At 35.0% G+C, this 24,408-nt stretch overlaps 3 protein-coding genes across 3 annotated transcripts; 1 reads left to right on the top strand and 2 right to left on the bottom strand.

Annotated features, from left to right (window-relative positions):
- The first annotated feature begins 159 nt into the window (after window positions 1-159).
- On the top strand, window positions 160-9,883 carry LOC143447260 (phospholipid-transporting ATPase ID-like). Its single transcript, XM_076947275.1, has 30 exons — window positions 160-301; window positions 604-662; window positions 1,067-1,180; window positions 1,359-1,457; window positions 1,594-1,655; window positions 2,330-2,402; window positions 2,482-2,552; window positions 3,249-3,331; window positions 3,407-3,595; window positions 3,893-3,951; window positions 4,103-4,177; window positions 4,318-4,439; window positions 4,558-4,666; window positions 4,762-4,905; window positions 5,028-5,220; window positions 5,658-5,774; window positions 5,889-5,975; window positions 6,119-6,222; window positions 6,463-6,532; window positions 6,656-6,786; window positions 6,879-7,043; window positions 7,119-7,292; window positions 7,604-7,787; window positions 7,982-8,205; window positions 8,290-8,373; window positions 8,471-8,562; window positions 8,632-8,785; window positions 9,089-9,227; window positions 9,303-9,433; window positions 9,508-9,883. The coding sequence occupies exons 1-30, from the start codon at window positions 265-267 to the stop codon at window positions 9,622-9,624; spliced, it is 3,462 nt and encodes a 1,153-aa protein (XP_076803390.1). The 5' UTR covers window positions 160-264; the 3' UTR covers window positions 9,625-9,883.
- A 1,113-nt stretch (window positions 9,884-10,996) lies between these two features.
- On the bottom strand, window positions 10,997-17,413 carry LOC143445656 (N-alpha-acetyltransferase 35, NatC auxiliary subunit-like). The gene is made up of 18 exons (XM_076944913.1): window positions 16,993-17,413; window positions 16,746-16,779; window positions 16,531-16,618; window positions 15,908-16,009; window positions 15,367-15,516; window positions 15,078-15,206; window positions 14,652-14,789; window positions 14,392-14,459; window positions 13,364-13,471; window positions 13,119-13,230; window positions 12,726-12,962; window positions 12,544-12,636; window positions 12,348-12,470; window positions 12,200-12,273; window positions 11,909-12,092; window positions 11,665-11,838; window positions 11,409-11,531; window positions 10,997-11,242 (listed from the first exon to the last, which is right to left on the bottom strand). Exons 1-18 carry the CDS (start codon window positions 17,186-17,188, stop codon window positions 11,102-11,104), a joined length of 2,274 nt encoding a protein of 757 aa, XP_076801028.1. The 5' UTR covers window positions 17,189-17,413; the 3' UTR covers window positions 10,997-11,101.
- LOC143445658 (ribitol-5-phosphate transferase FKTN-like) lies at window positions 17,227-24,254 on the bottom strand. The gene has a single exon (XM_076944914.1). It carries the CDS (start codon window positions 19,099-19,101, stop codon window positions 17,443-17,445), a length of 1,659 nt encoding a protein of 552 aa, XP_076801029.1. The 5' UTR covers window positions 19,102-24,254; the 3' UTR covers window positions 17,227-17,442.
- Between the last annotated feature and the right edge of the window lie 154 nt (window positions 24,255-24,408).

Below are 24,408 nucleotides of genomic sequence, written 5' to 3'. Positions count from 1 at the left end.
ATCCTTAGTATGGGCTTCATTAAAAGAATAATAAACAATTGACTGTTTTGACTTTCACACCAAATGGCATCTACTTCAGATTTTAGTGTTTATGTAAGGTTTCCATTCTAAACACCTGTCAAAGACATAAAACCCTTTATTAGTTTGTAAACCTCTAGTTAAAGGCATTGAAAGCTTAAATTAAAAAAAGTTTGTGATTATGTTAATATTGTGCATATAAACATACTTCAGGAAGTGAACAGGCAAACATATATATTTTATGCAATGGGAATATTTTCTTGTTTTAGGAACACTACATCAGGTATGTGGCTACTTTTGTAAACAACTTTGATCAAAATTGCTTCTTTTTCTACCATTTTTATGTTTCTTGTTTGTTTTTAACAACATTTTGTCACTTGCTGAATAATTTATATTTACTTAAATATTATGCATTTTTTCTGCTTTACGTGAATTGGTGAAATTTTGTAAAATCATAACAATTTCAAAACATTAGAGTGTAAAGTTTATTTTCATGTAATAATGGTAACTTCGTAAATGCAAAAAAAGTTTTAATAAACACTCTATGTGTTACGTTAAGATACTGATGCTACCATTACTTTTCAGAGGAGCAAAGGGACCTTACTGCCAATAACTTCCAATACAACGAAGAATTTAAATATTGTGTAAGTTGCTGTTATATGTAATACATTGGAAATCCATACAGTGGTTTTAGCAAATTGAGATCAAGACTTTGACTTGGTGGTTGTGCCAGTTGTCATCAGGGAGTTAATACCACCACCATTTTCATGCACATTTTAAGTCTTCTTGGCTTTGCCACTTTGTTCGTGCTTGCTCTTATCAACTAGCACTATTTCATTTGTCCCCACTGAACCTATGATGAAAAGTCAAATAAATGAGAAGAATATTACTACCTAATAGACCCAACAGTTTTTATAAATAATATTTTCGATAAATATTCCATAGACAGCTACTATATTTAGGCTTATGAAATTACAATACAGTATATGCTAATTCTGATGGAACTATAAATGAATTTCTCTCAAAACTAAAAAGTTTACTTTTTCAGAACAATGAAATAAAAACGTCCCATTATACCTGGTACAACTTCATATTCCTCAATCTTTTTGAACAGTTCCATCGTGTGGTTAATATATATTTTATATTTCTGTTAGCTTTGCAGGTAAGGTATGTAAATATCCATTTGAATTAACACATGAAGTTAATTTACCCAAGAAGTTTTCAATAGCTTAGGCGTGTTTTAAATGATGACTTGCTATTTTTTTGTGGTTTCACTTACCATGCCAGTGGCATTGCCAAATAAAAGTGTGTCCTACGTTATGAAATCCTTTTTTTCACAGTTTATTCCTGAGATCTCTTCACTGAATCCTATAACCACCTTGTTTCCCATAATAATTGTTTTGGCAATTACAGCAATAAAGGATGCTGTTGATGATGTTGTGAGTGCTTAAGATGTGCAAAATAATTTTGATGTTATTGTTTTCGTCATGTTCATTTTTCGCAACGGCGTATTGCAGTATATGAGAAAGTTTGTATGCATGGTAATGTATTGCTGAGTGTTAATTGTGTTTTTAGTACAGACACAAAAGTGATCAAGCATTAAATACCAGGAAAGTGGATTTACTGAGAAATGAAAGGTGATTATTATACTAATAACAGTGGAACCTTGGTTAATGACCATTCCAATGCAACCACTCCGGTATCCAGCATGGTATACGCCTCCATGCATGGCATACGCCTACTGCAAATGAATCTGCAGCGACATTTCAATGTTTTTTAACACTTTCTAAATGGTTTTAGAACATGTAAAAGATAAGAACGATTTCAGAAAGAAAAAGTTACTGCCCATCTAGGTTCTGGGTATGAGATTTAAAACAATGACCACATGAAATTTCAACAGTTGCAACAAAACAAGCGTCTATCAAAAAATTCTTGAAGCACAGTAGAAAGTGGTTAATCCCTTATCGTATTTATTAAATGTGTGGCGCAACAACGCCTACTATTATGTATTAGGTATTGAATGCATATTCTGCATGTCTCATATACAACAGGGTCACAACAACCCGCTTTATACTCTAGCTTTTGTAAGCAAGATGGTCGGGTGGACAATTGTGTCATAGTTCAATATGAAATCCACTAACACGACTACTTCACTATGGTTGCGCTGATGGTCGACATACCGGGGGGTTCTGGTGTAATAAGTTTGCTAAGTTACTGTAGTATGCCTTATGAATAGCTCTAAGTATTCAAGAAAAATGTGTTATATACTTATATAAAGTTTCTTAGAAATTTGAAAACATTTTGTGTGTAGATTGGATAAAGAAGAGTGGAAGAACTTAAAAGTTGGGGAAATAATAAAAATTCACAATAATGAGCATATACCTGTAAGGCTTGTAAAGTATTCAATTTTCTTTTCTCTCATTTCTTAAATTGGTGCTTGAAAAGTGTTATTGCTAATTTTAGGCTGACTTGTTACTCTTATCAAGCAGTGAGGACCAAAACCTAGTCTTCATAGAAACTGCAGAGCTAGATGGGTATGCAAACTACAATAAATTTTGTGTTTAATTTAACAGTTAAGATTTACGTTACCTATCAACAGACTATTCATTGCAGCTATGTCCAATCAAGATGTTGTGTATTAAATAACCAATTATACTTCATTAAATTTAATACAATGTACAAGTGAAAAATCATCGCTCTTAATTGAAGCAATCTAAAATAAATTATGCTATATTTGAACACATTTTAGTGGCCTGTTTGCAGCTACATTTTTCAAAAGTACCACAAACGCAAATTCTACCTTCCTCACTCATATACAGCACAACATTCGAAGGCTGTTAATATCTGTACAGGTGTGAGTTGGCAACATACTGTTGGGTGGTAGTAATGACTAGCAGACAGGCCCAATCACTAAGTTGTTCTAGGGCTAGGCGAAGATAGTTTGTTTCAATCTATTTTCACTGGTTACAGTGTTCTTGGCAACTGTTTGCTTCCTATTAAATTAAAGTATAGTTGTCATTGCTGAGCATATATAACAAAGAACACCTCTAATTGGTCTGCACAAATCCTTCAACTGGGTCTCAGGTCGTACATAGCTGAATTATTCTGTAGAAGTTTAACATTAATTATATATTAAATTAGCTAAAAATCTTTTCACAAATGTTTGAAGATTTTGAGCTAAATCTTTTCAGAAGCAAAATATCTGACTATTAACTTGCAATTATACGCAGTGAAACAAATCTTAAAGTACGGCAGGCAATTCCTGAAACTGGTGATTTAGCTGAAAAATTAGACCGGATTTGGAAATTTGATGGTGAGGTCGACACACGATTCTTTATTTAGACACAACAAAATGTCTTCTCATAATTCAAAATCTGTTTAATTTTAGGTGCAGTGAAATGTGAAGCTCCAAATAATAACCTTCATAAATTTACTGGTAACCTCTATTGGAAGGATGATGTCTATGCTTTAGACAATGAAAAAATATTGCTCAGAGGATGTACATTGCGAAACACGACTTGGTGTTATGGTCTTATTATATTTGCTGGAGCTGACACCAAACTTATGCAAAATAGCGGTATGACTAATATCTACTTAACAAGTGATATGCAAATGAAGTAAACATGCAAGAATGCTTTGTTTACTACACAGTTGTGTGCAAATTGAACGCCATGATTTGGTTATTTATTGCCGTTTTGGCAATATTTTAAGACAATGCTTTAATTGTCAACATAATTTGTGAAACAACAACAATTTTTAGTAGTTTTACTTACCTGCTAAACGTTTTTTGACTCATTATAAGTGTGTTTTTGATATTTCCATTTTACATAAACTAACCAAAACTTACATAAACAAAACACTCATGTGCTCTTAGGAAAACGTAAGATGAAGAGGACAAATATTGAAAGATTTATGAATAAGCTGGTTTGGTGGGTACGTAAAAATGGTGTCACTGTTTCAGTTTCATACCCAAAAGAATTTTTATGTGTTTTCTGCTTATGATCCATTTGTTTGTCAACAATTAAAATTATTTTATGCTGCTTTCTATGGTTTTGTTTTTGAAAAAGTCATTGTTTTATTTTAGATATTTTTGCTTTTGTTTGTGCTGTCCATGATCGCTGCTATTCTCAATAGTGTATGGGAAGCAGACCTAGGAGACGTGAGTGTTTTCACCTTTGATAAACTAAATGGATAACATATAGCACAAATAGATAAGCAGTACTTCTATTATATCAAGACAACGTTTTTAGTGAAATAATTAGGGAAGAAATCTTTAAAAATACAAGCTTTATTTTCCAGAAATTTCAAGTATATTTGCCTTGGGACTCTTCTGTTCCAAACCCAAGCATGTCTGGTTTTCTCATGTTTTGGTCCAATCTCATTCTATTGAATACATTGGTGCCAATATCTCTTTACGTGAGGTAGGATAGAATATATTGCTGTTTGCAATAAAATTGCATTAATTAACTTCTTGATGTAAAATTTAGTGTTTTGTATTTGACAAAGTTTTAGTTTATAAAGTATGCCATGTTCCTTTAGTATTGAATTTATTCGTCTTGGGCAAAGTTTCTTCATCAACTGGGATCAGCTTCTGTATTATGAAAAAAAAAATCTTCCTGCAGAGGCCAGGACAACTACATTAAATGAGGTCGGTTTTTAACAATTTGTTGTAAGTTAATAAAAGTTATGTAGTTGATAGTAGTGTAGTTTGTAATTGTAATTGCAATTCAAATGTTCCTGCAGGAACTTGGCCAAGTAGAATATATTTTTTCGGACAAAACTGGAACTCTTACTCAAAATGTCATGAAGTTTAATAAATGCTCAATTGCTGGAAAACGTTATGGAGATTTGCATGACAAAGATGGCAAACGAATTGCTGATGGTGAAGTATGTGCATAGAATGCAAAAACTAGAAAATCAGTATGTCTTAGAAATGGAGTTTTTCTTAATGCTCTTACAAGCGATACTTGTGATTATGTTTTTTACTATTTTCTAAACCTTTTGTTTAGATTGATAAAGCTGTACCTGTGGATTTATCATATAACCAGTATGCTGAGTCAACATTTAAATTTTATGACCCACATTTGATCAAAAAGATTTGTGATGAAAACAATAAAACTTTTGATGGAGAAAAAAGTTGTGAATATTTTTTTCGTTTGATTACTCTTTGTCATACGGCTATGATAGAAGAAAGTAATGATGGTAAGAAAAATTAAACATTTTATTGTGAGTACACTTTGATAAACTCTAAATTGCATGATATTTGAATTCCATCAATTACCTGCACGTCTCGCTTGCAAAGCAACTTGCAGTGCAGTAAAAACTGCAGTTGGGTTTTGTGGCCATACTAGTTGTTATCAGCAAGTTATTAATGTTATTATTTTAATACTCACTTTAAACTTTTTTTGCTTTGTCACTTTTTTCCCATGCATTAGTGCATGCTAATAGTAACTGGTATCGTTTTTACATCCACACTGCATTAATAACAAAAAATAACAAATAATAAATTGCCATAACAACAACCCTGTGTTGGAAATGAAATATAGTGTAAAGATTATTTTGGGCGCATCGAATTTTTTCAACATTCCTTCACAACTCATGCTTCAAGGTAAAGCTTTGAATTACCTTTTATCGATCAGGTATTTTTAAATATCGTGCCCAATCTCCTGACGAAGATGCTCTTGTGTCAGCTGCTAGAAATTTTGGCTTTGTGTTGAAATCCAGAACTTTTGACACAATAACAGTGATTGAAATGGGTAAGTATGTAAAAAGTAAGTTTTTAAAATTTCCATTATAATTATACCATACATAAATTTGTCTGTGTTTGTTTGCATATATTTCCTATGTTCCATATACCTTCTTGTTTTCAGGCAATTCAATAATTTACAAAGTGCTAGCTGTGTTAGAATTCAATAATGTTCGCAAGCGAATGTCAGTGATTGTAAAGGATGAGTCAGGTGAGTATTTCTCTTAAACTATTATTAATTGTAATTATCAATGTCTCAAGAAAGATATATCAGTTTCTACAGGACATACAGTATTATTACAAATATTTTAAGATATATCTGAAAGTAAATTGTTACCTTATCTTGAATTTCAGACAAGATTTTTCTCTTCTGCAAGGGTGCAGATTCGGTGGTCTTAGAAAGACTTGGAACTAATTCCAACAGTCTCATTAAATCAAAAACAGAAAAACATTTGCATGTAAGTCTTGTCTCATGTCACAGTGTTGTCTTGGTCACGTCTGCTCAATATTATCATAAAGAACAATTAATTCCTTCATCCCTGCATGAAATCACCAAGGCAGTAAGTTTCACTTCGAAGGGATAAACGTGTTCATAAACTGATGCATTGGACGTTGATACATTTGAAAGTTGATGTAGTACAAGCTTTCATCAATTTTGGGCCTATCGCACAAGTAATATGCCATTATATTTTATGCAGAGTTTTTCAAGCAGTGGTTTAAGGACTCTATGTTTAGCGATGAAAGAATTGAAAAAGGAAGAATTTCAAAGTAAGTAAATCACTATATGGGACAATTAGGAACACTCACTGCACCAAAAATGTCAAGCCTTGGTGTTGTGTAATCATTAACTCTCGTTAAACATCATTGTGAAGCCATTAACTCATATTCCAGCTTGGTATGCTGCATATCAACAAGCAAACACAGCATTAGAAGATAGAGAAGATCGTTTATCAGCAGTGTATGAAGAGATCGAAAGAGACATGATTTTGCTGGGAGCAACTGCGATTGAGGACAAACTGCAGGTTTGTTTGACTTTGGAAACGCAATTAAACTCTTATGTTTATGATGTTTGAGCAACTACTTATTTCTGTGAGTACTGGTTGTAATTATTCAGGATGGTGTACCAGAAACGATAGCGAACCTCTCAAAAGCAAATATGAAAATATGGGTACTAACCGGGGATAAACAGGAAACTGCCGTTAACATCGGTTATTCGTGCCACATGTTGACTGACGACATGAAAAAAGTGTTTGTAATTAAAGGATATTCTTCCGAAAAGGTATATAGAACATACCTCTTATAAATTGCTTTTATAAATTTTTACTTTTTTAAAAACCAAACAATTCTTAATCAGGTCGAAAATGAAATAGAAAAAGCAACAAAAGAAATTCTAAGCTCCGGTACCAAAAGTCATAACAATCCATCATTTGAAACCGACAATAGTCAAGAAACTATTGGTGAAGTCACAGAAAATAATGAATCGATGCAAGCTGCAAAATATAGTCTCGTCATTAATGGTCACTCTTTGGTATGTATTGTTATGTGCGAGCAGGTTCAGCGTAATTGTGTCTGTGTGATAAGAATAAAAAATGTTATAAATCTAACGCAAGCTTTTTGAGGTTGAAGGACTCTGCACACATATAGCTGTATAAAGCTTTTGTTTAACGTAATAATCCTACATGTAAACTTATCTAGGTTTTCTTATAATACATTCTTACAATCGCGTTATGTTGGCTATCTAGAAACATAATTAAGTTCTTGAGTTTGACATAATTAAAACTTTTACCAGTTGTAAAATTTTCTTACATTTTCCCTAGTTCGACATTTCTCTTTCACTAGGTATATGCTCTTGACGAGGAATTGAACACGAAGTTCTTGGAACTGGCATCGGCGTGTTCCGCAGTCATCTGCTGTCGTGTAACTCCTTTACAGAAAGCGAAAGTTGTCGAACTTGTTAAAAAACATAAAAAGGCCATCACCCTTGCAATCGGAGATGGTGCGAATGATGTTAGCATGATCAAAGGTGGGATTATTGTCTCTGACAGTTAACTAACTGACATTTTTTAAATTCACTGGGAGTTGATTACTTTCGTACAGAAGTAGGATATTTTTTCTTTATTGTTTGTTTGTCTAATTTTTATGTACCTTTGCCTGTTTGTTTTTCTAATGAGTCAAACTCCCATTTTATTTAATTTAATTAGTTTTTATTGTCTGTAGCTGCCCATATTGGAGTAGGAATAAGCGGAGAAGAAGGCACACAAGCTGTTTTAGCTTCAGACTTCGCTTTCGGACAATTTAGATTTTTAGAAAGGCTCCTGCTGGTCCACGGTCGCTGGTCTTACATAAGGATATGCAAATTTTTGAATTATTTCTTTTATAAGAATTTCGCTTTTACACTGGTCCACTTCTGGTTTGGTTTCTTCAACGGCTTTACGGCGCAGGTTTTAAACAACATTCATTTTTATTTTGTTCAAACTTTTGCCTACCTGAAGGCCATTTTGTAATGATTTTAATATGGTTTACAGTCAATCTATGATGATTGGTTTATCACATTATACAACACGGTTTACACCGCCACTCCGGTACTTATTCTGGCAATCCTTGAACAGGTAAATATCGCTGTATCAGTAGGAAAGTACAAAGTCTTAGTAGCTTACTGCACTTGAAAAAGAGTTAAATTTGTTCTGAGGTTGCTGCTTATTTCAGGATGTAGACGAGTCTAGTTGCATTCAGTTTCCCCGGCTCTACCTTCCCGGTCAACGAAACGAATACTTCAATATGAAGTTGTTTGGACAGAGGTATTCAAATTATAACAGCTGAGAAATTAATTATGGTACCCATGTAACATAAGCCGTGTTTGCTTGCAGCATTCTTCGTGGCATACTTACAAGCCTGACTGTATTCTTTTTCACGTACGGTGCTTTCCTCATGAATGTAAATTTCAACGGACAAGATAACAGCAACCAGCAAACCGTGGCACTGGCGATTGGAACTACTATGTTGATTGTTGTCACTTTGCAGGTATATTTTACTGTTAATTTTTGGTACCGTACATGGATATATTTTTACATCGAAAATGAACAAAAGACTTCATTAAATAACTATTTAATTAAATTAATTGCTAAATTAAACTAATCACTAATGATAAATTAATGAATGTTAATCGATTAATATTAAACTAATTAATTAGTAAACTATACTTAAATAAACTAATTAACTAAATTTAACAAACCTTGATTGTTGGCATTGTTTGTGTTATCACTTGGTATGTTACAGCTACTGTATATAGCGTTAATACTTTTATTGTACTTTTTCTACTTCCAGGTGGCTGTTGACACCACATACTGGACCGGTCTCAACCACTTCTTTGTTTGGGGCAGTATATTGATATACTTCCCGTTCACGTTTGCCTTGAGTAGCGATGGAGTATTCAATCTCTTTCCATCTTCGTTTCCCTACATTGGTAGGCTTGTGTGACAAGTGAAAACTTTGATAGGATCCTTAGGTATTTCATTTATTTTATGCGTGTAACACTCAGGTGTGTCGAGAACTGCATACCAGTTTCCTACACTGTGGTTTACTTTGCTGCTTATCATTGCTACCTGCATCCTGCCGGTCGTAGGTATACGCTATGCACGCATTCTGCTGTGGCCAACTGATATTGACAAAGTAAGTTAAATCGGATAAAACGCGTCACATGTTTTTTTTTCGAATGTGGACAACACTTATCACTTTTACCACAGGTACTACAAAAAGCGGTCGTTTCCAATGCAGTGAATGAAAATAAAAACAACGTTGCCCAAGAAGCAAAAGAAAATGGTACGCTGGTTCAACCATACAAGAATTCTGTATTATTATAAAAAGTGGCATGGTACAAGTTCTTTTATCGTGTGTTCACCTGAGAACCCCAATGTAATTTGTTGTTTCTAAATTTGTATAGTGAGACTACTGCACTTTTATTACGTTTTGCTCTTCAGTAAAATTTGCGTTATCGCCTTTTGCTATGCATGTTGTGAAATTCTGCGTAATTGGAAAAAATTTAAATATTTACACACGCGTGAAATTATGTTCGTAGTAAACGCTATGTGAACTGTGAAACGATTTGATGAGCCAATGGTGTTCTTTGTGTTCCAATACTGCATATGGGGGGGGGGGGGGGGGATTTTAACTTAAGTAGGCGACAGCCTAACTTCAATTTGGATGCAAATTTTGCGTTGACGTTCATGTTACATAATACCTCCTTCGTCCGGTTCATGTAAATTTTGATACAATATTTCAAAACACACCCTTCCCAAATCTATTCATTGGAAGACATCTATATATGTGTGTCTAAATAGTAAATACAAAATGCTGACGGCGTTACTGCTACAAAACCATTGCTTCAACTCTGGTTAGCTCAGCGAAAGCACCCTAAACACTGTGTTAACTCTCTGACGTCTGTGCTACTATATTTAGAGACACCTGGCATTCACATTTGCCACGTTACTTATTTTTCGTTTTTGGAAAGTTTCTAAAACACACTATACAGACGAGAGTGAGACGACGTTCGTTCTTGGGATTTCTACTGTGACCTTCTTTCGCAGCCGAGATTGAATCAAGGGTGCTTTGATGCACTTCGAAGCCATTTTTAGAAACCACATCTCACATACATAGACAACCTGAGGCTGGAGCATTGAATTAGTTTGTTTCCTGTTAGACAAATCATTTGCATTTTTCAAATGTTCCAGTCATCCATTTTTACATGGGACATCGTTGTAGGTGGATTTACATAATTGCCGACATTTTCGGGGTAGGCTGCTTCGCAAGCATAAATTTTGCACGGCAACGGCGGTAAGTTTTGCGACTACGTTTAGACCAGTGGGCTTCAACCTTTTTTATACCGTGACCCATTTTAACAACCCAATGTAACTAGCGACCCCCTTCCAAAAATTTTGATTCCGGCACATGTAATACATTTGTGTATGCGCTATAGCACAAAAAATATAATTAAAAATAACATAAAATATGAACATAACACTCTGTTGAAAAAAATATTCATTTATTGAATTGGCATTCTCGTAATAGTGATTGGTATTTAAATTTCGTCTTCGCGACCCCCAAAGAAAAGGAAAACGACCCCCAGGTTGAAAACCACTGGTTTAGACCTTACTTTTTACTTTAATGATTTGTATGAAAAATTTGGCCGTGTTTTTACCATTCTTAAAAAAACATCAAATATTGGACTTACCAGAATGACACCAAGCCGAGGAATTTGTACCTCTGCTGTACTTTTAATGCATCTCACGAAATAATCGATTCACATAACAAATTCCGATAACATAAACAAATAATAAACAATCATGTTACTCTGACAATAGGAAAAATCGTATGAGCTGAAAAGTCGAAATCTGGCTTAGTTGTTGACGACTGCTTGTGTCCACCAGCCAATAACTTTGTGACAACGAGGTTAGTTTTTGCAACACGTAGTAGATGCTGAGTCTTTGAAAAAGAAAAATCTGTTTACCTGACTTGAATATTGAGTATAACATTAATAATGTTACGGTTACGCTAACGAAATAGCAATTTTTACACAGCAACAGCACCTTTTAAGTAATATTGATTTAGGACAAGATATGATGCACTATGCAAGGATTAATGTGCTTACTTCACTGGTCGGTTCTATCATTGTCTCGTACATTTGCTTAGCTTGCGCGAAGTGCTTAGATGAGGAGAGATACAAGTCCTGCGCAGTCGGCGGTGGATAATATTGACTTACATCGGTCATTTCCTTTAAAAAACACATGCTTTGATTTCCCAATCGCCATGTTTCAACGATGTTGTTATTTGTGTGTTAATTAATATCTACATCTAAGATCTAGTAGACTTTTATTTTTGTTGAATTTAACCAAATACATGAATACCTGGAACTGCTTGTATGGCATCAGAGGTGGTGTGGCCACGCTGATGAAAGCCGCAAAACGATGTTCGTACCTGGTCGCTTCATTATCGAAAACAAAATCCGGACTTTTCATCTTTCCATCCATGAAAAATCCGAGAAGAACTTTAAAACATCCCGCAGCCATCATCTGCATGGCCTGCATATGTTCGAGAAATGTCACCAAATAATGTATAGAAATCGGCAAAAAATATTCACAATATATTTACTTGACATAGCACTAGTTCTCTGTTTTGTAATCGAGGTCTCTTTTTGTTCTTTTTCGCCTTTTTGTTACTGCGAGATTTCGATGATTGTTGTTGTTGTTCAGCTAATGCTTCGTCGCGCTGCAGCTGGTTTTCAGCTCTATTCAGTGTGGTGATCTGCCAGCTTAGCAAAACTTCGGCAAGATACCTACAGTCCATTGACAAATATCACCAGTTTCAGTGCAATTTCGAAAATCTTGGATCTATGCATTGCATCAAGATAAACATTTAGTTACGTTCAATCAAATTTCTTACCAATAAATATAATGGAACTCGTGCTCACTGTAGAGCTGAAGTTGAAAGCCGCTTAAAATATATTGTATCATCGCCTGAATATATGAATTAAGTTGTAAGCTCAAAATCAAAGTAAATATTGATACCAGGGATAACACAAACCAAATACCCTCAAAGTGTGGTAAAGCGTCCAACTGCCGATGCTCGTCAAATGCGACCTGTTTGCACTTGCACCTAAATCTAGAGCTTGCATGAGCGTATGGAGATCGGTATCACAACGATCTGCGTCATCCTGTCCAAAGCAATATTTTAGGTACGAAAATTAAACTGAACCAGAACAACTACTTTGAAGAGAAATTTATTACTTGTAGAATAGCAAGATCTTCCAACAACGAAGCGAGTTTTTCTCTTTGTCGAGCGTAGTTATGACCATAAACCTGCACCAGCTTCATCATAGTCTGATCATCCAAGCACAATGGTACGATTAAAAACACTAGCGCTTGGTTCAGGTAGTATTACATGCAACATCTTTAATTAGAGTGCTTACCCTTGAAGCTCTAGTTAAGAAAACGTCGATGCATTCTTTAGCTTTTGCGTTATTTAAAAGATTTGGAAAACGTGGTGAAAGCGCCGGTGGACAATTGAATGCGCGAATGGAGTCTTTCAACACTTCTGTGAAAAGCTGACTGCCAAATACGCGTCGATTTTCGGGAATGAATGTAATCTGCGCCAATGAACGTGTTAACACGCATGGCCCAGAGTGCGCAAAAGTGACCATAAATTCCTTGAAAAAAAAAACAGCATGACGGTGAAAAGTATATTCAGCCCAGTAAGTATTTTTTGTATATGCATTTTAACTATTATTATATTTAACTATTATACTAAATGACTGACAATTCAATAACCAAATCGGGACTGCACTAATAGATCAATAACTTACAAGCACAGACTGAAAAGTTGTTAGTGTTGTCATTTCAATGATTGAAAGCATCCTTTTGACTATATCTCCATACGCTGAAGCCAGTTCATCCCTACTCCGCAACTTTGTGTACCTAAGACAAAAACACCCACTACCTTCTGCTTTGGTCTGCTTTTATGTGATTTCCAGATGCTTTAAATCCTGAGTTTGTCACTGTCACCCTCAAAAACTTACTGACTGATAAAAAGGGATGGATAGAAACGTACCTGGGGAATGTTGGAGGTAACAACCTTTGGTTAACAAGAGGTTCAAAACCAACAACAATTTCATGGCCATCCAAGGTAACAGCAGGTTTTGTGCCAAAATGCTTTGTTCTATAAATATAATTATTAATATTGATTGCAGAAATAACTAGGAACAAAGCACATATATGAAGTGAGGAGCAAGTCCAAAAACAAGTTGGCCTTAAATCAAAGAGTAGTTGTCAGTAAATACAAAGGGGAAAGGATTTTTACTAATATGTAGTGGGTAAACAGTTATTGCCATAAATAAATGGCAAAACGCAAATTTATCGCCTCATTATGACGAATATGGCGGTTCTTATTACATCATAATAAAATAAATAATAGAGATGATTCAGGTATTTGGATCTTACCTGTGACAGACAGGTAAACAATAATAGGTATAATTGTAACGTACTTAAGTGTATAACAAAAATATTTTGCGTTAAATAAGCCCAAACTAGCTTACCGTTGGTGTATTTGTACTGGTTAATATAAAAGCTAACCTACAGTACAGTTCAATCTGGGCTGTTGGCTCTAGCTAAATCCAATACCGGTAACTACGGTTGAAACAAGAATGCTTTTCTAGTTTATGTACTGTCATCTGTGACACTCCTATGCTGAAAATGAATATTACCTGCTACTAATCAGTAATCACCTACCTATGGATATCAATTCCATACAAAATGCCTTAACTAGCCTACCACACCTAACACAAATTATCACAGTCATCAGGCATGGTGTTTTCATATTGTGACCGCATTATGACAAGTAGGAGGGCAAATTTGTGATACAATTTTGGCAGTACTGCTTAGTACTACTTCTGCTAGTTTGTTAGTTACTTAACTACTTAACCACTATATATTATTAAAAATCCTTTCACCAGTACGTTTACTGACAACTAATCCTTGATTTAAAGCCTACTTGTTTTAGGACAAGTCCATTCATGTTAATATTCAATGTTTATAATGAGAAGTTTGTAATTTCGAAAAACGGAAAAGTGTTTCAATTACTTTTCAATAACTTTCAGTTGCTCAGCTAGCTGCACAACAAACTTTTTTGAACTCTGCACAACGTCCACCTAAAAGCCATTTAAATCAAGAAAATGGATCAGTGCAAATTTCTCAAACCACAACTATCAGAATTTAAGAATAACAATATGCAAGTTAGTTAAGTAGAAATATAAACAATCAAGCTTAAAGATATCATGATATCTGTTTGTCATTACTCTAAACTTAGTAGCATTTTAAGTAGGACTGAGAAGACATCTTACCTTCTTTTTTCCGAAAGAAATCATAATCTGCAATAACAGTCTCAAAAATTTTAAGCGAGCATGAACACCTTGTAACTGCGCAAGCTCATCATTTAAAGATTCCAAATTTTGATGATCCCGAAACTTGGATTTGCAATTCTAAAAGATCATATCCTGGATTTTTAAGAGACATTGGATATAAAAATTACCTGTGGCTAAAAATATCTCATCAGACCATATATGGCACAGGAAAAGGGCTAAACTTACACTTAATGTTAACTAATTAATAATTATTATTAATAATAATAATTAATTAATTAACTAATGTTAATAAAAGTGAACTTGAAAAGTTTTAAAGTTAACTACAAATAAATAATTACTGCATATGGCTGTCATAAATATATGATTATTGGAAGTTAAATTTAATCTGCAATAACCATGACATACTCTAATAGCTCTGCTAACTTCATCTTCTACTTCTTTTAACATGCCTATCACCCTCAATTCTGTAACATTGCCCGCAAATTTAAACCCATATGTCAAAGTCTGAAAATCTTCTTCCTCAAACACGTTGGCCTGAATATATTAAAATAAGGGCTGTGAGAACTGTGACTAATTAAAAATATACCCACATTTAGTATATAACCTACACTATACAACATTGATATTTTAAAATTATATTTTTTAAATTTTGTTCTGACAACAAATGCTTGAAACAAGACATTATCATATGTACTTTATAAATCTTGTCTTTAATTGAGTCGCATAATTTCAGAACACCAAGGCAAAATGCTCGCAACTGCCGATCCTCTATGACATCAGGATTGTGCAGGTAGAGGCAGGTGAACACAGTCTGTGCTAAAGACTGACCATCAAGCCAGGATAACTAAAATAGGAAAGAGATTGGTATCATGTCTATCACAAACCATTTCGATGGATCACAACTACTGGTTTATAAAATTAATAATATTGAAGCAACTTTCTTCAGATTGGTATAAATTTAAATAAAATGTACGGCTTGCCTGCAAAAGGCAACGAAGATAAGTTATTTTTGTAATAATTATTAATTTACTTTGTGAAAGTCAACAAAGATAGCATAAATCCCATAGGATGAATTTCTTAGTCATGTACTCATGTTACATTATAATTTTTGTCGCTGATAAGTAATACCAGAGAAATTTAACTTAGATACTCCTTCTGGGCCATACATGTAATGTGCTCTTGTATGAATTAGTCATTAATTGTAACCCTGAAACATCAAAACTTGCAAAGCTTACTATGCAGGCTTGGCAAGCATCCATGATAATAATGAGATCACAAGGATCCAAATTGTTTAGTTGAATGCAATTTAGTTCCATGCTTTCTTGAAATGATAGAACCTTAAATGCAAAGGGCAAACTACAAAAGCAAATCATTACAAGGGTAAAGATGTTTGCACACTGGATGTGATTGTGTCACCGCAGTCGCAAAATAAAATCGCAGGGAAATGAATGTGATGGTCAGCCTTCATCAAATGCACATGCAATTGCACTTCTCCATTCACTGAATGCATATCTAAAAGCCCTATAAAATTGACTGTAGAGTAAAGAGAAAAACTGCATGAAATCATCCTCAATCATCGCTAGAAGACAGTATTTATACCCAAAATATTTGAAAACTTTTCCAATTTTTATCTCGAAAGACACTTAAATCTTTTTTACTGATATTTTACATACTCATTTGGCTCATTGACATAAACAGTTTGTGAAAAAAGTCCAAGAGGTATGTTTCAAAATGATTTTAACCTAAGTGAGCTGATGTGGGATAACCTCACTGCAAATAACATTTTTCATGCGATCCCCATCCAATGTGTGCGCACATAAAAATTCTACACTAGTAGTTGTGATACTGATACACCAACCTTTCTGCTAGTTTGTTTTCCAACCATCCCAGCATCCATTTTGGGATCCATCATCTCAATAGCACTCATTGCTTCAAATAGTCCAAAACTGGGAAAATATAAGAGCTTTTTTATAATTGAAAGGTTCTATTTGCTAGTATAGCGACTTCCATATCGAAATATACAAAGTTAACTTCCCTTCTAAGGAGTTATTTTTGGTTAATACAAAAACTTACTTTGGTTCATGAACTAATTCTCCTAGATCCAATCCTTTAAGAAATAAAATTGAACACTGTGTAAAAAACTAACAATGTTTATTGAAAATCCAAATAAAATGAGATAATGAAAATTAGGCTAAGGGTAAACATTTTAATGTGGCAATAGGATTGTTTAAAAACACAGATACATACAGAAATCTTTAAAATATGGTGTTTATAGGTTCACAAAAGTATTGATTAAAATAGATCTACTGGTATCAAATACCTTCACAAGCTTTCATGAATTTTCCTGTTATGTCTACCCAGTTGTACGTAATTTCTGGTGGATCAGGTGGCTGTTCCCAATGTGGAACTGGACTAGGTGAAGGAGTCTCTTTTGGCATACTTCTATCATCATCAAAAGAATTGGAAACAAATTCCATTAGATATGAATACACTGCCAGTGCAGTGGCATGCAGCATAAACAAACTAGGGGAAACCCTTTCTTGTTATTGAGGTACTGCAACCAACAAGGTTGGAAAATTATTTAGACATGTGAACACAGAAAGATAAACTCACAACTAAAACCATTATAACATTAAACCAAAGCAAGCTAAACTGAGCACCATAAACGCCTGCTATACCATTAACAGCAAATGAAAATATAACAGACTAAAAAGAAAAAACAATTTGCTTTCGATTCTTGGTAAACGTATATATGATCAAACCAGTCCAACTAGTCTTCTCCTTCATTTTGCTGTGAGTCAGCATTTTGCACCATCAGCGGCTCTATAATCTTCTTATAGTTCTCATTATACATGCTGCCCCTCATTTCAGATAATCTTATCTCTTCCTCTGTAGGTCTCTGATGTATTCTCCTGTGTACTTCTCTGATATCATCTACTCGCTTTCTGTGCTCATCAGTGGGCTCAAAGACTTGGATAGCAACCTCTCGATCTGTGTCTGACCACTTTCCATTCGTTTCTACATTATATGGATGAAGGTTCCACTGCCACTTTTTAATAGGATACATCCAGTCTTTTCCGTATTTTGCTTCAATATATTTTGCAGGCTCACAGGGAACTCTAATTTTGATTTCTAAAAATTCTGTCCAACAAAGCTTAAACCAGGAATATGAGAACTTGTATTTCCTTCGATCATGTTCCTGAGTGCCCCCGTGCCAAACATTGCCATAATCATCATAGAAAAATGAAAGTTCAAGCTTTATCTTTTCTGGGCCAATAAAAAACATCTGCAGACTGTCTCCTATCTTACCATACTTATGTGTCATGGTTAAACCAGCATCATGCAAGCCTTCCATGATCTTCATGTTATAGTGCTTGGCATTTATGCCAAAAACCACAGCCTTACTGTGGGGAATTATATCACACTGCCGATACCATCCTAAGCAGGTGGCACCACTCAAAAAAAATGGAACCTCCAGTTGATCTAGAACTTCTTTAGCTTGAAGGAGAACCTTTCTTGCATCCTCCTTAAACTTTGACTCTTCTTGAGTAAGTTCAGTCCTATGCTCAAGCTTGTATTGTCTGGCACGTTCGTGGTCACACTCAATGAAATGGGAATTTTTATATTCTTCTAAGAATGCACGAATGTGGTATGGAACATTTAATTTATGGCCATCAATTTCCAAAGGAAGCCCAAGGAAGCGCTGAGATTTATCCATTGCTTGAGCATACATCGGAAACTTAGCTCCTATAATATCCATACTATGCCAGCCATCACTTAGAGTAGGAGCAAGAGTATCTACTGTTTCTTTCCAATCACTATCAGTCACTGGGCCCACCCAAACGTAACTTTGAATGCGCTCATACAAAATGGCTACATGAATAACATGATCGTTTTTGGCCAACCATAAATAAGTTGGAACAGTTGTATAAACATCACCATGCACCAAGGGTCTAGGATCAACAGCTCTAGTTATATGCACAACAAAACCAACTTCTTTCAAATCATGAATCACATCACGTTTCTTGTTGTCAAATTTGGTGGACTGGATGGCAAAAGTGATGACATTTTTGTTTTCTGGATGATACTTGCAGAGGGTTTTGCATTCATGATCAGATTTGTGCCAAGACCGCGGACGAGCTTGAAATAATTCCGGTAAAATATCTACATCAAAGAGTATGAGTGGAACTCTATTTTTCCTGAAAATCTCAAAGAACTGACCTAGACACTCCTTCTGTATATCAACACTACGTTTGGAAAGTTTATGGAAAGTATATGTGTCAGCAAAGGCGTAGGTGTAAAGTACAGACAAGAACCAGACTCCACATGCTACAGCAATTAACGTTTTAACTTTAATACTAAATACTTGTTTTGTAAGGTCTTTCATTTTGATTACCCTAAGGCAGCAAACAAGGATTGAGATAAACATTACAACATTATTATATACTTCATAGGCTTATTTACGCAACAGGTTATTTCATGCAAAAAGAGGGGCAAATGCTAAAACAAGTTAACCTTAAATCACAGAATTGTCAGGAAATTTACTAGGAAAATTTTCTTCAAAAATATTTAACACTGTAGTTGAGCAATTATAAGTTCAAGTGGATAACAGAAATACCCTGTCTTAGTTAGGTCTAACCTTACCAAATTAGTTTGTTCATGCTGATGAAGATGTATAGATGCTAGGCTACAACTCTCTGGCTGAGATCAGTCTTGGATGTTGGCAATAACTTGGCATGGACATGAATGCTTTTTTGGTACACGTCGTATGCCATCACCTATGGCAAACATATCCAAACACACTGCGCTATCAGCTGGCCTATATTTACAATTATATACTTGATTCAAATACCAGCCGTTGCAGGTGTTCATTTTACATTGTGAGGGCTTCATCACTGCCAACCGCCCAACTCTGTCACAATTACTGGGAGATTTGCAATTTGGGCAATAATAATAGTTTTACCAATAAATATTGTGGAAATATTCGGCCTGACTGGTTTACTTGTCTTAGCACTTGTCCCTCGCTTTAGAAGTAAAAATACAGTTTTACTGCCAAAAAGGTAAAACTGCAAAAATAAAAAGATATTATATCTCACTAAAAGCATTTGCTACATTGTTTCTGATCGTCAGTTGATTAAAATCAATGCAAACACAAAGGTCTGCTTCCTTTTCCTGGATATTTTTTGAAACAATACATAACTATTAATATCACAAACTATAAGTTTTAATTTTTATTTGGCAGTTTGTATTGCTTGAGATAAGCAAGTAGGCTAGAAAAAACTCTGTGTGCATTTAACAGTTGGATAAAGGACAAAGGTTTCAATTAGCTTAAGTGATGGATTATATAATTAAATTGAGGTTAGTATGATAGTACTACGTTACCTGTTTTTTCAAAATAAATTTTACTACGACTCCCTTTATAAAAGTTTAAAACCTTTGCAGTGCTCTTTTTAAAGAAAAACGTAAAGCAGTAACATCAAAACAAAAACGTATTTAATTGAAGTTTTAAAATGAATCTGGATGTGGTTTTACCAATGCACAATTGTCACTTAATAATGATTATCAAGTGAATCAATGGATTGTGAAATAAAACAACTTGGTGGATACAGATTTTACTAAAGTCCGTCACGAATTTGCATTTTTTTCAGAAAAAAAGTTCAAAGACAAGCACTGTGGCCTGTAGGCTTGCAGTGTTGCACCATTTGAGAACCACTGCATTAACACTTAAACAGAAAAACTACTCTAAATGTGCAGTTTATGCTGGTGATAAGTGCTGCCATTCGTTCTTAACATTTCACTATTGTGTGTTTTGTGCAGCGACAACAGCATACGTGCAAGTGTGACCACATCCCTTAAGCACTTATTAGTTTTTATAGCAATGTTTCATGTTTCATACGTTTCCAAACCCACTTCTTCCTCTCAGAAAGGTTGTAGGGGCAGCAGCTCCAGAAGATCCTAAAACAGTTCATGACCTTTCTGTCAGTTCTGCAAAGAGAAGGCCAGTGATGTAATTGACACCTGGTTCTTGGTCAACCCGTTGGTCTTTTAAAGTGTAGGTATGGTATAGTGTAGGTATGTATCTTTCTTGAGGCATTCTGGTGACATGGCCAAACCTTCATAGTGGGGACTTGTCAATTCAAAGAAGTTGGGGCTCAATATTTAGAGATTTATGGATTTCTGTGCTACGCGTTTGATCTAGTAGCGCTACACTATAAACTCTTCTTAAAAATCTTATTTCTGAAGCGTGCACCATGAGCACACTCCGGTTGTTAGCCAAGATTCATCACCATAGGCAAGAACTGGATAAAAACTGACTTAAAAATTGAGAATTTTGTGGTCTTAGAAAGCTGCTTCATAACAACTGAACAATGAAGATCACGCCTGGCTCCACTTGCTTTACCAATTTGGGTGTCTAATTCACTGTTCTGCTTTCTATCACTCGTGAATTGCACTCTCATATATACTTGAATTCTATAACTGTTTCAGTGTATCTAAACACATGCAGTGAGAACTGATAGGGTTTTTAGTGAAGACAGAAGAATTGGTCATCTGCAAACAGCAAATGACTGATCCTAATGCTTCCAGCCATGACACACTCTTCACCGAGGCTGGCTCTATCCAGTTCATGTAAACTATGAAAGAGAGAGGTACACATTTGGCGGAGTATAACATCCACAGTGAAAGCTTTTGACATAGCACTGTTCAAATGAACACAAACTTTAGGGCAATTGTACATTGATTTAATGACTACTACTACCATCAATACTGCTACCATCAATACTGTACTCGTGCAGTACCCTACAGAGCTTTAAGAAGGGTTGCACTTCCACATTAACTGTGCCATACAAAATGCACGCAGGGAGCTGTGATCATCCTGCTGGATACATCATTCATGCATTGCGACGCAAAAGCTTTGGGTGGTGGTGGATGAATTTGTTCGTCTTTTGTGAAAATGGAAAAAATACACTTACAAATTACAATGTATGCAAACTGATGAAGCTAAGTAAACAAGTTATGCATGTACAAATCGGATCAAGTATTGAGGAAATCGTAACTCATTGAAATTTAGTATAAATAATAACATATCAAGAAAAAATATACCTTACAAACCAATTAAAAGGACTGCTAGACAGCCATAGACAGGGTTACCATCAGCATAAACCAAAAATAAGCCTGCTGTTGGGCGATGACATAGTACGTTACCACTCATAAAAAATTCTTTATCGCAAGATTTCACGTAATGCTTGTGGAAAAATTCTTTGGTTTTAAAGTTTGCAACTGTCACATTTTTGAGTGAAACCCTCATGATAACCAAATTTTGTTTTGGGCATCCATAATTCACCTGAATGCCCACAGGGCACCTATTGACTCTTAGTGATCGGCCTTCACCCAACCAAGAGGTTGCTCATGCAAGTTGAAACTCATGTCTGGATAATGCCATTGTTTAAAGTTTGCTCTGCGCCAGACCATGCTATGCACACAGCATAAAGAGATTGTATTAAGAGTTGTATTTACAGGAAATGATTCCAGCAATTGTCACCATACAATTGGAGATAAGAAAGTAAAGCTTTTATGAAACCTTAGGCCAGTGATGGGATTTAAATATTTTAACATAGCAGCGTGCCATATTGACTCGGGGCCGATATATATAGATACGTGGTATACATGATCGATATACGTGTATATCACAAGTGATCAAATAGAGTATGAAGAATAATTAATGCACACTTTCTTCTGTGACAATAGCAATTGTACTGTTAACAATCGATTTCTTTGCAATAATGAATGCATCCGTTTTATACGAGGTTATATGCGAGTTCTACTGTATTGTCATTGCACAATGCGTTGTAAACACGCGTGTTTGCAAGATGTAACGGTATTATAATTATTACGGCTTTAATAGCATAATATTAGCAACTGGAATACAGTGCTCGAAGTGAAACATAAACCTATACATATACGCTTGTTATTAACCGGTTCGTGGAGGTCATTAAAATTCCAACAACTGGTTCGCACAAACCGGTTGATTCCCACCACTACCTTAGGCCTAAAAACGCTGCATTAATTGTGTCTGTTGGTAGATTAAGCTTAGTTTACCAGAGTTGCGCATCCAACTTTTTTGAGGGGCACCCATTTTTACAGAGCCAGGATGCCCAAAGGAATTCACCCAAAAAAATAAAGAGTATTTACTGCCAAAGTGCTGTACTACCGTCTACCAGTGTGTACTTTTCGAATACTGTATTGATTATTACAAAATTTCATTGTTTTCATAATGAAATGCATTGTTTCAATCTGGTCTAAAACCTCAGAAAAATGCGCGAAATGCATATGTCATTCATTTATGTTAAATGATGCAATGCTGACGCAATCAAGTACAGAGTTTGAAAGCAACTTGGCAGCTTTTTACTTCAATAACCATACAATTCTAACCCCGGGTATTAAGCACACATCAATGAGTTAACCTGTAGAGCCTAACAAGACACCCTAGATGGATTTGCTGGAGCAAACCCACTTATAGGTTAAGGTGGCAAAAACTCAAAATGAGAATAAATACCGCATAATATGGTATATTAAGACAACAAATTCAACACTATCACTTAATCAGCATACTTTATTACAGCCATGTGCTAAGCGATGGTAAAAAGTGAGGCTACGGCAAGCACAAAAGTTACAAAACTCATCAACGTGCACAGAAAACTTTTCATATCCAAGTTGGTTTCAACCTACAGCCTACCCTTATAAAAAAACATGATTAAAACGTGATTATTTAAATGCCAATTTTTAATTAATAAACAAAAAATTGGACACTATTTCTCGTCGAAAATTGCCATACTTTCCAGTTGGGCATGCAAAGACACAATTTTTGGCGTGATGGCGTGCACTGAAGCCTTATTTCTTTGTTTATTTAATATAAATTGGCATTCAAACAATCAGCTTTTCTTTGTTTAATGTAAATCGGGGTGAAGTAACAAAAAATTGTCTTTAACAACAGGCTGCATGACCTTCATACGATGAAATAGTCACTTCAAAAAAGTTTGTGGGCCCTGATGATGATACCTCATGTGTGCAGGTGCCAGACTTTCCACTTTGGAATGAAAATTGCTAGCAACCAGTTTAATAATTTGCAAACTCTAAAACTGCAGGGGATTGCAAGGTGCTGGTAATGAAGCGTTCTCAACTCTGGTTTAGTTAGTCGTAAGTCCTAGTCCTTACACTATCAGCTAATCCGTAAGCAACTTTTTGCAGTTGGGCCAATTTTTTTCAAAATTACTTGCAACTACTGCGATTAACCATTAAGTCAGTTTCGGGAATTGATAAAAGTCTTTATAATCTTAGAGCAAACTAAGCATAATGCATGAAGCACAGACACCAGTATGTTGGCGAAGCAAAGATATCGTCAAATAGGCTATTTTAAGGGGTCTGTGAGACAGTGATCATAAAACAGACCTGTAAAAAGGTTACAAACCAATGGTTTATATTATAAAAAAATTCAAAAGAACCACTGATTACTGCCATTTTCTAATGTTCCTGTAATTATGTGCTCAACCCAGATGACGCTGAATACAGCAATACAGCATCCACAGCTAAAGTAATAAGCTGCATTTTGCATTCACTTCACTTCAGTATCAAGTCTTTACATAGAAAACGAGTCAGTTAATAAATGTAAACTATCCGCTTTTAGAAATTAATGTGATGAAATTATATTCCCGGCCCTTCTGCTAACACACAATTAACT

The sequence above is a fragment of the Clavelina lepadiformis genome, chromosome 2, assembly GCF_947623445.1.
Source record: "Clavelina lepadiformis chromosome 2, kaClaLepa1.1, whole genome shotgun sequence".
Taxonomy (NCBI): Eukaryota; Metazoa; Chordata; class Ascidiacea; order Aplousobranchia; family Clavelinidae; genus Clavelina; species Clavelina lepadiformis.
This window is presented reverse-complemented; position numbering and strand designations above follow the sequence as displayed.